The 14,819-nt window shown below is 27.9% G+C and overlaps 1 protein-coding gene across 1 annotated transcript in view; it reads right to left on the bottom strand.

Moving 5' to 3' along the window:
* Positions 1–1,064: 1,064 nt before the first annotated feature.
* The window catches only part of NELF-B (negative elongation factor B), a 28,101-nt gene continuing 14,346 nt past the window's right edge, over positions 1,065–14,819 (bottom strand). The window contains exons 4-11 of the mRNA XM_067284650.1: positions 14,489–14,800; positions 12,834–12,982; positions 12,283–12,385; positions 7,965–8,060; positions 6,253–6,312; positions 4,040–4,193; positions 1,665–1,960; positions 1,065–1,596 (exon numbers count right to left, since the gene is read on the bottom strand). Of these exons, the coding sequence (XP_067140751.1) occupies positions 1,468–1,596; positions 1,665–1,960; positions 4,040–4,193; positions 6,253–6,312; positions 7,965–8,060; positions 12,283–12,385; positions 12,834–12,982; positions 14,489–14,800 (1,299 nt within the window). The 3' untranslated portion in view covers positions 1,065–1,467. The remainder of the gene's footprint in view (positions 1,597–1,664; positions 1,961–4,039; positions 4,194–6,252; positions 6,313–7,964; positions 8,061–12,282; positions 12,386–12,833; positions 12,983–14,488; positions 14,801–14,819) is intronic.

Genomic DNA, 14,819 nt, shown 5'->3' with positions numbered 1-14,819 from the left:
ATTTTTATTAAAAGTTGAAGTATCAAAGTAGTTACTTATTAATTAAAATTCATTAGTAACTTTCACTCATTGTGTAATTTTTCCTCAAATTTTTGTAAAACAATATGTGTGGCCCCAATTTTCATAATTTTTGGAGACTTGATCTGTAATAGTTTGACTATTGTTAAACCCGTGCAATCCGACCTCCAAGGCAAATATCGTTAGCTAATAAATTGCAATGAGAGAAATCGGAATGATTTCCAAGTCAAAAATCAGAATCTTACCATACAGCTTGATTATCCTCTTCTTATTACATATTCTACATCATCAATTGTTAAGGCAGGTTATCTCCACAGAAGACCATCTCGTCATAAAACTCCTGTTGAATTTGGATTTTCTTTGAAAAACAAAGACTGTTTCGGAGATAATTTTTAATGTTCTGAAAGTGTGTTCATAATCTTTTGTAGTTTGCACACAAAGATTAATGTCAGTGAGTAACCTTGTTAGTTTTCTACTCATCCAGTTACTGCTTGTATATCATCTTGCACATTGTTTCACTTAAAATACACCAAAAAAAATTTGCATATTCATAAACATATAAATACTACTATAAATATATTCGAACCCAGATTATACGAGTTCTGATTAACCAGTAAATGTAATACACTACTTTTCTTATACTTTATAAAAGCTTTGCTGTGACTGTACCAAGCTTGTAAATACTATAGTAGTTTTAACCTCAAGTGCACTGATCGAATGGAAGAGGAACTGGTGACTGTTGGAATATTGACGCGAGTCATCACTCTTTCCCAAATGCACACCTCCCATCTATTCCTAGCTATTGTCAGTCGATCTCCAGAGTTGGTTGTGTCTGTCAGTGTATTGCATCTTTAATAAACCTTTATAAATCCAAAATGGTCACAACTATCCATTTTATCCAAGTTTTCATTTATCTGAGGTAGCATCAGTCCACATTAGCTCAGATTATTAGGGTTCTACTGCATATAGTACATATATATAAACCAATTATTATATTTTAATTAATACATACAAATTTAAATACAATTCAATACTGTTTATTAACAAAGTTGAATTTACATATATTTGACTGAATTTACAATACATTGTTTTTTAATTTTGAAAACAAACAACTAAACTTAATTATACAGAAGCAATGTATACAATTGTAAGTCTTTACAATTATTAAAAACTTGTTAAAATTTTATTTTAAAATAAAACTTTGTTTTTCTATTTATAACAAGTTAACGAACAGGTAGTAGCAAATAATGCTTCATATAGTGAAGCATATATAAAAAGGAAAGACATCACTTTTGCACTTGAAAATAAATAATTAACAACAATGATATGCTACAAACATAATATTTGTAAAGTTAAAACAATCTTAAAATAAACAATATTTTGTTTCTTTCATTAAAAGAATGAGGTTATACAAAGTATATATTTATATAAAATTTTTCCATAAAAAAACTACACAAAAGAGGGTGCAGGAACATTTAAAAGAGGAGAATCTGTCGTTAAATTTTGTTGCGAATTAACAGGTTGATGGGATTTTACTGCTTCTTGCAATGAATTAAAAAGTGACTGCATATTCTCATTCTAAAAAAAAAAAAATTTGGATTTAAAAAAATTTAATATGAATAACGTAATGTATTTAATACTCTTACCTTAATAACAGGCTGCAATGCTTTTATCATTCCGTCTGATCGACTAGGAGGTAGTTTCAGATGAACGTACCATAACAACTTTAAAAGGTGATAAACAACGTTTTCATGCATAATTCCAGTAAGAAAAAATTCATCAAATACTACTGTACAAAAGTCTTCAGCTGCAAATTCATCTGCCATTGGAATTAACAATGCTACTAAGGAATGAAGAAATGGATCTTCAAAGGCACGATTCTTCTCGCAATTTGCTAGTGTGCCTAGAATCCTCATTAAACCGAGACGATCCCTTTGACGAGCTAAATTTAAAAATCAGAATTAATGTGTGTGTGTGTATATATATATATATAATATATACATACATACATACATATATATATACATATGTATGTAGATAGGCATATAAGTGGACTGTAATTTAGAATCCAAACAAAAACATTTGAGATGTAAAAAAATTATGACAATTTGGATGACAGTCAAAATATATTTTCTTTTGGAGTTTTTCTTTGGTAAAGATAAACTTGGCACTTGATAGCGAGTGGTACATACAAGATTTTTATTGTTGTTTTCTACATTTTGCTTTGAAGTACCAAACTTGTCTTTACAAAAGAAAATAGAATTCTTTTGGTAATTTTTGCACTTTTTGATTGCTTATTTACAGCAGCTCCTTTTTAGAAAAACCTGAAATTTTGCACAGTACCTAAGAAAACAATTAACTTTTGAACAAAATATTCAGAGTTACTTTAGGCATTTGGGAGATGGAGAAATCAACACCTCCTAAAATCAGCAACTCTAATTCCTGTATGTATATATATGTTATAGACAAAGTGATTAATATGGGCAAAGTGATTAATTATGAATAATGCCCGGGCATTATGAATAATGACCAACAAAATCGGGAATTGTAATAAATTTCAATAATTTATCAAATTGACCAGTCATTATGAATACTGCTATCACCTAGTCGGGCAAAGTGATGATAATAAGTTGAGGAGTGATCATACGACATACGCTAGCCAATCAGCACTCAGTTGCACGTGCGTATTGCCTTTAGTACCAAATTTGGCGGCAATCGCGACTGTTTGTGTTCTCGACAGATTCCTCCCGGAGGGGAGCCGCCGGCAGGCCGCTGATTGTTTAACGTCACTAGTTATTTATTCATGGTAGTTCTTGAACACACATATCAATAACTAGTATGTATCAATATCTAGTAACATCAAACAATCAACGGCCTGCCGGCGGCTCCCTTCCGGAAGAAATCCATCGCGAGCACAAACAGTTGCAACCACCGCCAAGATGGTGCACATAGATAAAAATTTGCCATTTAATTAATATAGTTAATAGTACTTAGTTTTAAAAGATTACATGTTCTATTTAAAATACTTTGAAATAATTCACAAAAAATAAATATTTCTAAATGAAATAAGTGGAGGTTTTTTTAATAAAATGTTAAATTCGGTACTAAACACAATACGCACACGCAACTGAGTGCCGATTAGCTAGCGTATGTCGGATGATCATTCCTCAACTTATTATCATCACTTTGCCCAACTAGGTGATAGCAGTATTCATAACGACCGGTCAATTTGATAAATTAATCAATATTTATTACACTGCCCATCCTTTTTGGTCATTATTCATAATGCCCGATTAATCACTTTGTCCATAACATATACATGTAGAGTCATTCAGTGACTTTTTACTTGATGTGGAGTCACTGCTATGGTTCTTGATATAATTGACTCATAAATAAGTACAAGATGAGAATATTGCCTATTTCAATAAGAATTAATTCAATTGAGTAATAATGTATAATATCTGAAATATGTTTTCAAAAATTGAGTAATTATGTTCCATTAATACAGTCTAGGTCAACTCAGTGCAAATTTCAGATGTGTGGAAAAGTCTAATGCCTTTCTTTTTTTTTTTGTTATTTTTAAAAAATAAAATTTGAGATGATACAATAGTGAATTCTAGTTGTGCAAATTCATCTAACATTATATGTTAGAATGTCTTATCAAAATATTTTAATTTGAAAAAGTAACGAAATTTTCAGATATAGATCTAAAAAGTCATATCTGGGTTTAAAAAAAATGAATATTGGAGTAATTAAAAACTAAATTCATAACAATCTGAACAGAAAAATCAATAAAACCTGGCACCAGAATGTAAAATAGCAATGTTTTTTGCATAAATTTCAGCTATCAGTTTGATGCTGCAGATAACTGGAGTTTAAACTGGAATCATTTCATTTTACATGCATGATGTCTTTAAATACTATAAATATTATTGTTTTTATTTATTTAAGAAAGTAAAATATTCCAATCTAAAACATAAAAAAATTATTAAATATTTTAAACCTTATTTTTATAATTTACCTGTATGTAATGCATGATACATAGCTAAAACACTTGCTACTCCATTTTCTTGAACATAAGCTTGATATGCATCTGGAGGAGGTCCTGAATGTTCTATAGTTGTTATAGCAGTTTCACGATCATCCGGTGGTAATTTAGCATTAATACTGCGTACCTAATTAGTTTGTTTATTTTTAATATGAGTTATTTTGTAGAACAGATTTTAAATATACATATTAAAAATAAAAAATTTTAAGCATAAACACAGTAATTCACTTTATTACATCAAAATCTTTATTAAGAGAACACAACTAACAGTAGCTAAATGAGGTAAGATACACAAATCAAACTAAATTACAAAATTCATTATAGATACTGTATTTAGAAATATATTTATTAATGCTTGTGCTGCCAATTGATGCAATTTTGAATTAGGTGACCCTTGCCATATACGCTGATGACACAATTTTGCATCATTCATACACTGAAACTTTTTGGTAAACTGCATACATGTTATTTTTCAGATGCTATTTATTACTGAGTGAAAGTGTAAGAAACATTGTAGAAATTATATTTTTTTTGCATGGTTTCATATATTCCAGGTTCATATTTATTATAATGGTTTTTATCATTTTGTCCTCAGGTAAGTACCAGTGACTAACTTTTGTATCATTATGTTATAATTTTGAAAATATTGCTTAAAATAAAAAAAATATTTTTTTTATATGCTTAACCTATTTATAATGGTGATATACTTTAAGAAAAATAAATCAGTATGTTTGGTGCATTGTTTTTCTTTCTTAAAATGCACCAAACACACTGATTCATTTTCTTTCAATGGTGGTAACAAAAGTGTTAATATAATTTTACATTTTAATTATTAAACACCATCAATTTAATTAAAAGTACAAATGGGGCAATTTTATATATATAATGATCTAATATGTCATCAGAAAAACATTGGATATAGATCTAGACCAACCTTAAACACCTTGGTCACCAGCCAACAAAAAGCTAAATGGCCAAGATGAAAATTTTTCATGAAGTCTATTTTGGATATCTTAGACCTTATCCTTCACCACCCAGCTGTCCCATCACAGCCTTGATCAAACCCACAATGGGCATGATTACAAAAAGGCTCTCTTAGTGTTATTTATTTTTTCCTGCACATAGAATGGGGAAAAAAATAGACTCCTTTAAAATTCAAAACATAAGAAAAATCAGACTTATTTTTTTAAATAACAGATCAACAATAAATAATTTAGAATTCAGAATTATTATATCAATTTTCCATATTACCATCATTTTCATTCATTTTAAGTTTATTAAGTACCAATTTTAGTACATGTCCCGGTTCCGCTTTGGGCACTACCGGGCCATATTACCATCAACTAAATTATCTTATATTTAATGGTAATTCTCCTATTTTGACATACTGTACTTATTCTAATAAACAGTACAACTTTAAGACACTGCCCTATAACAGTAAGCATGCTATTTATTGTAGGAAGATATGGATTTTTATAAACTGAAAAAAATATTTTATTCTATTCACTGTTGTCACTCTTATCTTATGCTGAAATAAAGTGAGAATGTGTTGAGTGTTGTATTATTATTCAAATAATAAAAAGTGAAAAAAATTTACCAGATTTATTCTATTAATATTAATAGTTGCACCCAATTACCACATAAGAAAAATAATAGACATTCTCTAATAAACAGCACAGTTGCAAACTGAAAAAAGTTATAGATACCATGCTGTTTATTATAATAAATACAATATTTGCTTAAAAAGTCATATACTATAATTCAAATATACAGTATTTAAGTAGAAATCAAAAGAATTTTGAATTTCATCAGACTTTGGCTTTAATAACTGTTTAATTCATTATTTTGTTTAATACTGTGCATATTCTTTGCATGTGCATAGTTATATACATATTGCATAAAAATGGCATATATTAATGATAAATAAAATTAAAATCAAATCATATAATTTATAAAACTAAATTCTATAATTTCATCTTAAGTAATAGATTAAATGAAAATAGTTTATTTGATAACTTTTCATTAAAAGAAATTTGATAATTTTTACATCACAACTGATATATTTAAATCATTATATGATTTAAATATATTAGTTTTATAAATTATAATATTTATTTGAATTATTCACAAAGTTTGAGTTAAAGTAGTACTAAATGTTAAATGAAACTCAAAATGTTACATCTTACCTGATCATCTACCATTAAGGACATAAGTGCTGGTAAAAATTTGGTGACTAATTGTACATCCTAAAATATATTATAAAAAAACTATTAATTTTAAAACAGCATCCATTTAAAATTTAAAAAATAAATAACTTGTTAAACTGATAATACATAAGTTATGTAAATTTATGTTATTTATAATATATATATCTTTGATAATTGCACCAAGTTATTTACAATGACACAACAAATCAATAAAATTGGTCAGCTGAATAGTGACAAGATTGTAGAAAAACTTTTAAAATATTTTAAAATTTGTCTTTGACCAAATACAAATTTAATCAAAATATTTGAAAATGATATTTATCATCTTTGCTTTTGGTAAAACTGCTAATAAAAAGTTCTGTATTATTTTAAATTCATTTAAAACTGAATAAAAGATGTGCTAATAAAATGAGCATGTAAATAAAAAAAAATATGGCAATTCAAGCTCATTTAAAAAATCATTAAAATAACATTACAAAAAGGATTTAGCATACTACAATTACTTTTCTCCCTCTTTCAACATTCTTCAAGAGACATTTTAAATAATAAGTTATAGATTTAAATGAGACAATATAGTATATGAAAAGCAAATAATATACAGAGCTACCCCATTATCCAAATACAATACATTTCTAAAACAGTTCAAATATCAAGAATTATTTTTTACTACTTCTTATGAAAAAGATCCTAACTCATTCCAATCTATCTGAATAACCAACCCGAATCAATTTCTCCAAACAACACTAAAGCACTGTAAAAACTTTTTCGCTTATCAATTATGATTTTAGTATGGTATTTAAACATTAAAATCTCCAATTAGCTTATTAACAGGCACTCAATAAGGTCATTAAAGATTGTGTTTGTAAGCAGTAACACAATACGTAAGTTCTGTTTTTATATTCTTTTAGTAATATGAAAATAGAATAACAATGAAAATAAACCTACTTTAATGAATTCTAAAGAATAAGCTTATATGATTACACTGAACTTAGTGATAAAAATGACTAAACTGCATAATAGAATATAGACCTAACATCATCAAAACAAACAAATAGATGCTGGAAAATATTTCCCCCTTTTATTAGTGTGACTTTTGAAGTTTGTACAAGTATGCTTCAAAGAAATTTACAATACCAAGATCATTTGATTCAGATATTGTGATGGGTACTAAAGACTGAACTGGAATGATGAGGTACAACAACACAACACACAGGCCATCTGTCAAGAGGTGGTGCCTCCAGAGAGGCCTTTCTACAGGAAACTGGCTTGTAATTAGACATTAGATATATGAAGAAAACTTTGAAAACTCTACAAAGCCAGTCCATTGATCTGGTGCAAACCCATGTTCAACTATCAGTATTCAGTGGTTTTATCCACTCAGCTACTGAGGGTATGGGTACTAAAGAACATTTGTAGTAGTAGGAATCTGGATACTGGAATATAACTGTGTATGTGTATGTTTTAGATTTTCATAAGTTAAGTATCTGTTTTAAAAGAAGAAAATGTTATGTAAAATATGATGCATTATTTATATTATTTTTTAATGTAATTTCTGTAGTTAAGCAGAGAAATAATGAAATGACATTACAATAATTGAATTCTTTTTTGGAGAAAATAAATACAGACAATTTTTTTACCATGACTCAATGCTCAATAATATTTGAATAGGAATGTGAATAAAATAATCATACCAATTTTGGCTCCTTAAATGTTTGACTATTAATCATATCCCATGCTTGTAATCCTAATGCAAGCATTCTAAGCAAAAGTACCAACACCTGATTATCCTATAAAATAAAACACAGTAATATATTAATTTATTAAAAAAGAAAATTATTTAATGTTTTTATTTTTTTTAAATAAATCCTTAAAATAAATACACAATCAGCAGATTCAGTGGATCTGTCACTATTAAAATGAATTACAAAATATTTTTGAATTTTATTAATTTTTTTTTTACTTAAATTTGAAATGTTTCTACTTGATAAATGATTCAATTATTCTGATTAGATCATATACATACAAGTACTTTAAATCAGCATGTCTATTTGACAAGTTTTGATAGAATTTTTACAACTTCTTAATATGATTATTGTTACCATTAATTAATATACAGATGATTTCAAAAATGTTAAATTATTCCTTAATCCTTTCCATAACTGCACTATCACAACAAACCCGTAACCATTAAATATGCAGTAACTAACATTTATTACTCTAAATTATTCATCAATATCTTACTTAATCATCAAATTATATGTGCATAGTAACATTGATTATATGTATAATAATGTGCAATACATATTTATTATATTGTCCACAATCATCTTTACCATAAAGTTTGTAGTATTCATAATATAACAATAAAATATACAAGGTGTCCCATAAGTTCTGGAATCATAGAAGTTATGTTGAACATCATTTATTTTTTTTATAGACAAAGCATGTTACTGAGTAAGGAGGAACAAATTCAAGTTATTTTGATGGTGAGGATCTGCAATCAGCATAAGGTTTGCAAAGAGTATAATAAGCTGCATCTAGATTTTCCACCAACATCACACAGTAATTGGTTGCAGCCAAATCACAACGTGTTATTGGTGGCAAATCTGGATGCAACTTGTTAGACTTAGCACTGCAGAGATGAAGTTAACAGAATATTATAGGAAAATTTATAAAATGCAACAAATTGTCTAACAGAGATAGAGAAATTAAATACAGTGGAACCTAGCTTAACGAGCATAATTCGTTCCAGAATCTTACTCGTAACGTGAAACACTTGTTAAGCAAAACAATTTTTCCCACAGAAATTAATGTGAAATACAATAATGCATTTCATGCTGAAAAAATACTCAAATATTTTATGTATAACATTTATTCAAAGAAAATTATGCAATATACATTGTTAAGGAGCGTGAATCATCATCTTTTCTTCTAGTACAGAATGAACCAACCGAGAATGTGAATTTGATTTGCAGAAAACAAAAAAAAAATCAAAAAAATATGTCTCAAACAATCAAACAATATGCCAAATTTTTGGGCTATGTAAAGGTTATAATTAAATATTAGAAATTAATTTGACTAGAGGTAGGCAGTTATGCTTCCATCTCATTTTAAATTTAATAACTATAAATAATTAATTTTTAATTTAGACATTTCTAAAATTTAATTTGGAATTGGTCATTAAAATTGGCCTACCTCTGGTCAAATTAATTAATTTTTAATATTTAATTATAGCCCTTACATAGCCCAAGAATTTGGCATATTGTTTGGAGTGTTTATTATATAAGAGGCTATGGTTGTTGATGTTTATACATAATATGTGTGAACACAAGTTTGGAAAAATATCTGATCACGAGCGACAGTAAGATGCTAGCAGAACGACTAAACACAGACTGATGGAGTATGCACACAATCGGGACTTTCCTTCTCCTCGTCATTCGTTATGCGAAACATCACTCATTAAGCAAGTCATTTTTGTTACAATTTGTTTTGTTCAATATGCGAAATACTCGTTATGCGAGGTTCCACTGTAATAGTAAATTGACATCATTTATTGCATTAATTTAACAAGAATTTAAGCAGGAAAAAGTAAAAACCTTCAAAATGTCTTCATTTGTTCTCTAATGAAGCTATGAAACAACTATACTAATCATGTCATTCTGATTAAAACTTTCATTACTTTAGCTTTTGATAATTTGATTCAATGAAAGAATAAATTCAAAATGTAATCAAATCATAAAATTAAGGTATGAGATTGTATGTATTATTAGAAAGTAACTAATATTGTTGGAAATTCATTAAATTACTTTATATTGTTTTAATTTCATCAAAAACAATCATATCATTAATTGAGGGGCTTGCTGGATATTAGGAAGTTTTTGAGGAGAATTTCTTTTCCAATAAACCAGCATTTTAACATACAACATTTTATTAATGTGAGTGACAACCCGTGGGGCATGCAACTAAACTGTGAAATTTTCTTAGATGATGGATTAATGATATACAAATTCAAATTTGTTAGTAACTTGTTTTTAGTATTTTTGTAGTTTTGTGGGATACACTGTTTTTCCACTAATCCCCTCAATTAAAGATTAAAATAAAATTAGCATTAGTCTAAAATAGAGAGTAAAAACAATTGTCAGAATAATAAATATAAAAAATAGTGAAACTGGAATAGAAATGAAATGTTTTAGTATTTAGTACAGTAGAGTATCGTTTATCTGAAAGCTGATCAACCGAAACGTCGGTTAACCAAAAGCTTTCCAGTCAGACTGTGTTGTGCTGAATCGAATGTTTTTGATACTAGATTAACCTCTAAAGTAGAATTTTTTTGTTTTTATATTTCTCAATATATTTATTTTGTTTGTACAAAATGAAGAAATAATTTTTAACGATACAATAGCCACGATTATTATTATAAAAATTCTCGTTAGGCTTAAAATCGACAAAAATTCAATGTGAAGCGACATGCAATGGAGAAAAATTTCAACATGGGATAGGTTAATATATTTTTTCATACATAATCAGTTATCCAAAAAATAAGTTATTTGAACAACCCCAGTTCCCAATTGATTCGGATAAACGATGCTCTACTGTAATTAGCTATCTTAATAATATATTACATACTGTTGGCACTAAATGCTTATTAAGTTTTTAGACCAAAAGATTTCTATTTTTAATGTTGTAAGAGTTTTATTTCATATAATACAGCTATATATTTTTATAATAGTAATTTTAAACATTTAAGTAAAATTAATAAAAAAAATTCATACAATTAGTAGATAAATGAACTAGATCATCAATTGATTTTTATTGATAATTTATTGAAGAATTTTGTTCTGTTAAATCTCTAAGGCTAAAATTTTAACTAAAAATATAAAATAAAGTCAAAGAAGCAATTTAAAAATAATCAAAACAAAAAATTATCATCATAATTGTATAAGACAGAAGTCAATTTAAAATTGTTTATATAAAATATAAACAACTTTTATTAAATCTTGGTTGTTTGTTGTTCTCTATTATATGTATTTTCTTAGCACAATGTTGTCATTGAGAATATATCACACAGGAAACACTTTCAGAGGAAAAAGGTTGGTTTATTGGTGTGAATGGATATGCATTTCGGGCTTAACGCCCCTCTTCAGTCCTATTATTACATATTTATCAGCAAATTGATTACAGGTTTACAAATTTACAGAATGCATTGAAAAAATTAGGATATGCATACAATGGTTTATACAATAAAACTCAATTACCTGAGATAGTGACAGTTCAAACCAACATGACTCGTAAGATATACACATAGTTGAAAAAAAGAGGGAAAAAATGGAGCTAAAAATTCTTTTGGCTCCACACATATACACATTAGGACAGTATAACATGTTCTAAAATAAAAAAGGGGTGAACTTAAATCTAACATTAAGTATATATTAAGAGGCAAAATTTTTATAAAATTAATAATGGAATACCTGTAGGGTGTGAAATAATTCTGATGAGATGTACAGAGAACATAGACAAGATATGAGAGGTTAAAAAGATGTGAGTATTCCCTGTATCATACACTGTGTGACTTGTTTGGTTTAAGTTCACTCCTTTTTTTATTTTAGCACATGTTATACTGTCCTAATGTGTATAAGTGTGGAGCCAAAAGAAATTTTAGCTCCATTTTTCCCCTCCTTTTTTCAACTGTGTATATCTTCTTATGAGTCATGTTGGTTTAACTGTCACTATCTCAGGTAATTCAGTTTTATTGTATAAACCATTGTACACGTATCCTAATTTTTTCAATGCATTCTGTAAATTTGTAGACCTGTAATCAATTTGCTGATAAATATGTAATAATAATAAGACTGAAGAGGGGTGTTAAGCCTGAAATGCATATCCATTCACACCAATAAACCAACCTTTTTCCTCTGAAAGTGTTTCCTGTGTGATATGTTCTCAATGGAAACATTGTGCTAAGAAAATACAACTTTTATTATAAATATAGAAAAAATTCTTAATTCTTACTCTTGGAAGACTTTCAACATTGATTAAATAACCAAGAATTTTCAAAGCTGAAGAAGCCAAAAAATTAATTGCATAAGGATCAGACAGTGTCATTGAAAGATCCCTATAAAAAGAAAAATTTTATAAACATTGGTTATTAGTTTTTCAAAAAATCAGAAAAACATACAAATTAATTTTTATATCTACACAATCAATTTCCAATTATATTCATTAATATATAAGGTTGATGGTTAACTAACTACACTGCTGTCCATTAAAATTGCTACACCAGGAAGGAAAGCAATAGCTGAATCATATTTATTTTACACACACAGTAAAATGGAAGGAAGACATGATTAAATTGACAGGTAATCTTGAGGTACAGAGCATATGTACTTTTCACAAAAATTTTGTGTTGCATGCTACCTTCATGGTGTAGCAATTTTAATGGCCATCAGTGTATATATTCATTATCATATTTTTTATGTAACTTATGAATATTACTGATGCATATTTTAAATAATATTCAATGATAAAATTTTTATTCATTAGAAAATTTATATTTTAATTACCCAAGAACTTGTTCTTGTCCTTTCTTAATACTGTCTAAGAAACCTTGCAATTCTCTGGAACGTTTAACATCTACATTTTTCTCACGTATGCAAGCATCTAAACACCATGTGAATTTATGACATGGATCAACACAGGTAATTTCTTGTACCTTTAAAAATTAAATAATGTAAATATTAATAAATTAAGTAGAGGTTCACCATCAATTTTCTGGCACTCTTGGCTCCAGAACTGTACTGGATTAACAGTGGTCACATAATAATAATAATTCAGTAATACATATGATTCACTAATGTATTTCCTGTATCTCTAAAGTATTATGGATTGATGAAAATTTAAATAACTATTAAACGTGAATTAAACAACACATGTTGCCAGTGGTAACCTTATAACCTAGTCTGACATGATACAGAAAATTCAAATGTCCACTCATAATTATGTCCAGATTAAAAGAGATGCTGGACCATCAGTTGCATATACCAAATATCTTACATGTTAAGTAAACAACAATAATATCAGTTCCTACTTTCTTCAGTTAATTTCAAGTATTGATACTTGATAAGAATCTCTGAAGACAAGATAAAGAAACTTGAAAGTACTAGGGATTTTTTTACAGTCTTTTATATGTTCTCCATTGAAGCATAAACTAGTCAATTGTTTATCAAGAATTGAAGGTTAATACTGAATACTACATATAACAATAGAATGCAAGATGCAATTTACAAGAGTTGTTATTAATTTATTATTGATAATAGGTATTTTAAAACTATTTTTATTACCCTAAACAGTAAAACATTCTTTTGAATATAAATCTAAATCTTTATTTGTTTATTTAAATCTATAAACTGGTTTACAAAATTGCATTCTGGCAATTTTAATATCGAAGATACACCACATTCTGGATGGCCATTTGAAGCCAATGAAAACAAAATAAAGGTACTGATTGAAGCAATCTGCCATATAACAACACATGAAATCACTAAGAGATTAAATCTGTTAAATCGAACCGTTTATTATTACTTAAAACAAATTAGGTTTCGTTTCAAAGCTCGATATATGAGTTCCACATGTTATTAAAGAGAAATGCTCTCTATGGTTGGATTTTAAAGAAATTTTTTTTGAGCTTTTACCAGACGATTTAACAATTGATTCAAAAGTGTACTGCCATCAAGTAAACAAATTGAGTAATATCATCAAACAGAAAAGGCCAGAATTGATCAACAAACAAAGTGTAGTGTTTTACCATGATAATGCCAAATTTCACACAAGTTTGGTAACTGGTCAGAAACTGTTATAGCTTAGATGGGATGTGTTATCACACCAACCATATTTGCCAGATCAGGCACACTCAGATTATTACTTGTTCCGGTCTATACAAATTTTTTTTAACCGTAAGACATTTACTTGAAATGACAATATCAAAAATCACTTGGATCAGTTTTTTGTAAACAACAATCAAAATTTTTATGAATGTGAAATCATGCTACTACCAGAAACAATGCCAACAGGTATTTGACCAAAATGGTCAATATATAATTCAATAAAATATTTATTTATTATAAGAATATTGCATTTATTTTTCTATGAAAAAATGAAATTACTTTCTGAACAACCCAATATATATACACCTTCAGTAATAATTTAGAAATTTACTTACTTCAAGATCATGAAGTGCCATAAGAAGTTCTGCTCTCAATGTACAATAATGAACATTAGAAGTACGTAAAAATAATGTACGTAAAAACTGTAGAACCATATCATATAATTTAACATTTTTTCCAATCATTGTCAATAAAGTTTGTACTACTTTTCCTTGTCTGCGTTGTTTAGGGGAGGGAATAAAAAACTGTGCAGTAGGGTCTGTATGATTAAATAATACTTCTTCTTTTTCTTTAGTGTATTGGCTAAGATAAGGTGAAACTTCATCTCCAAATAAAGCCTGATTATATTGCCAGATCTGTCTTTTTACCTAAAAATACAATGAAATA

The sequence above is a fragment of the Centruroides vittatus genome, unplaced genomic scaffold (assembly GCF_030686945.1).
Source record: "Centruroides vittatus isolate TY-2023 unplaced genomic scaffold, ASM3068694v2 contig_1215, whole genome shotgun sequence".
Taxonomy (NCBI): Eukaryota; Metazoa; Arthropoda; class Arachnida; order Scorpiones; family Buthidae; genus Centruroides; species Centruroides vittatus.
This window is presented reverse-complemented; position numbering and strand designations above follow the sequence as displayed.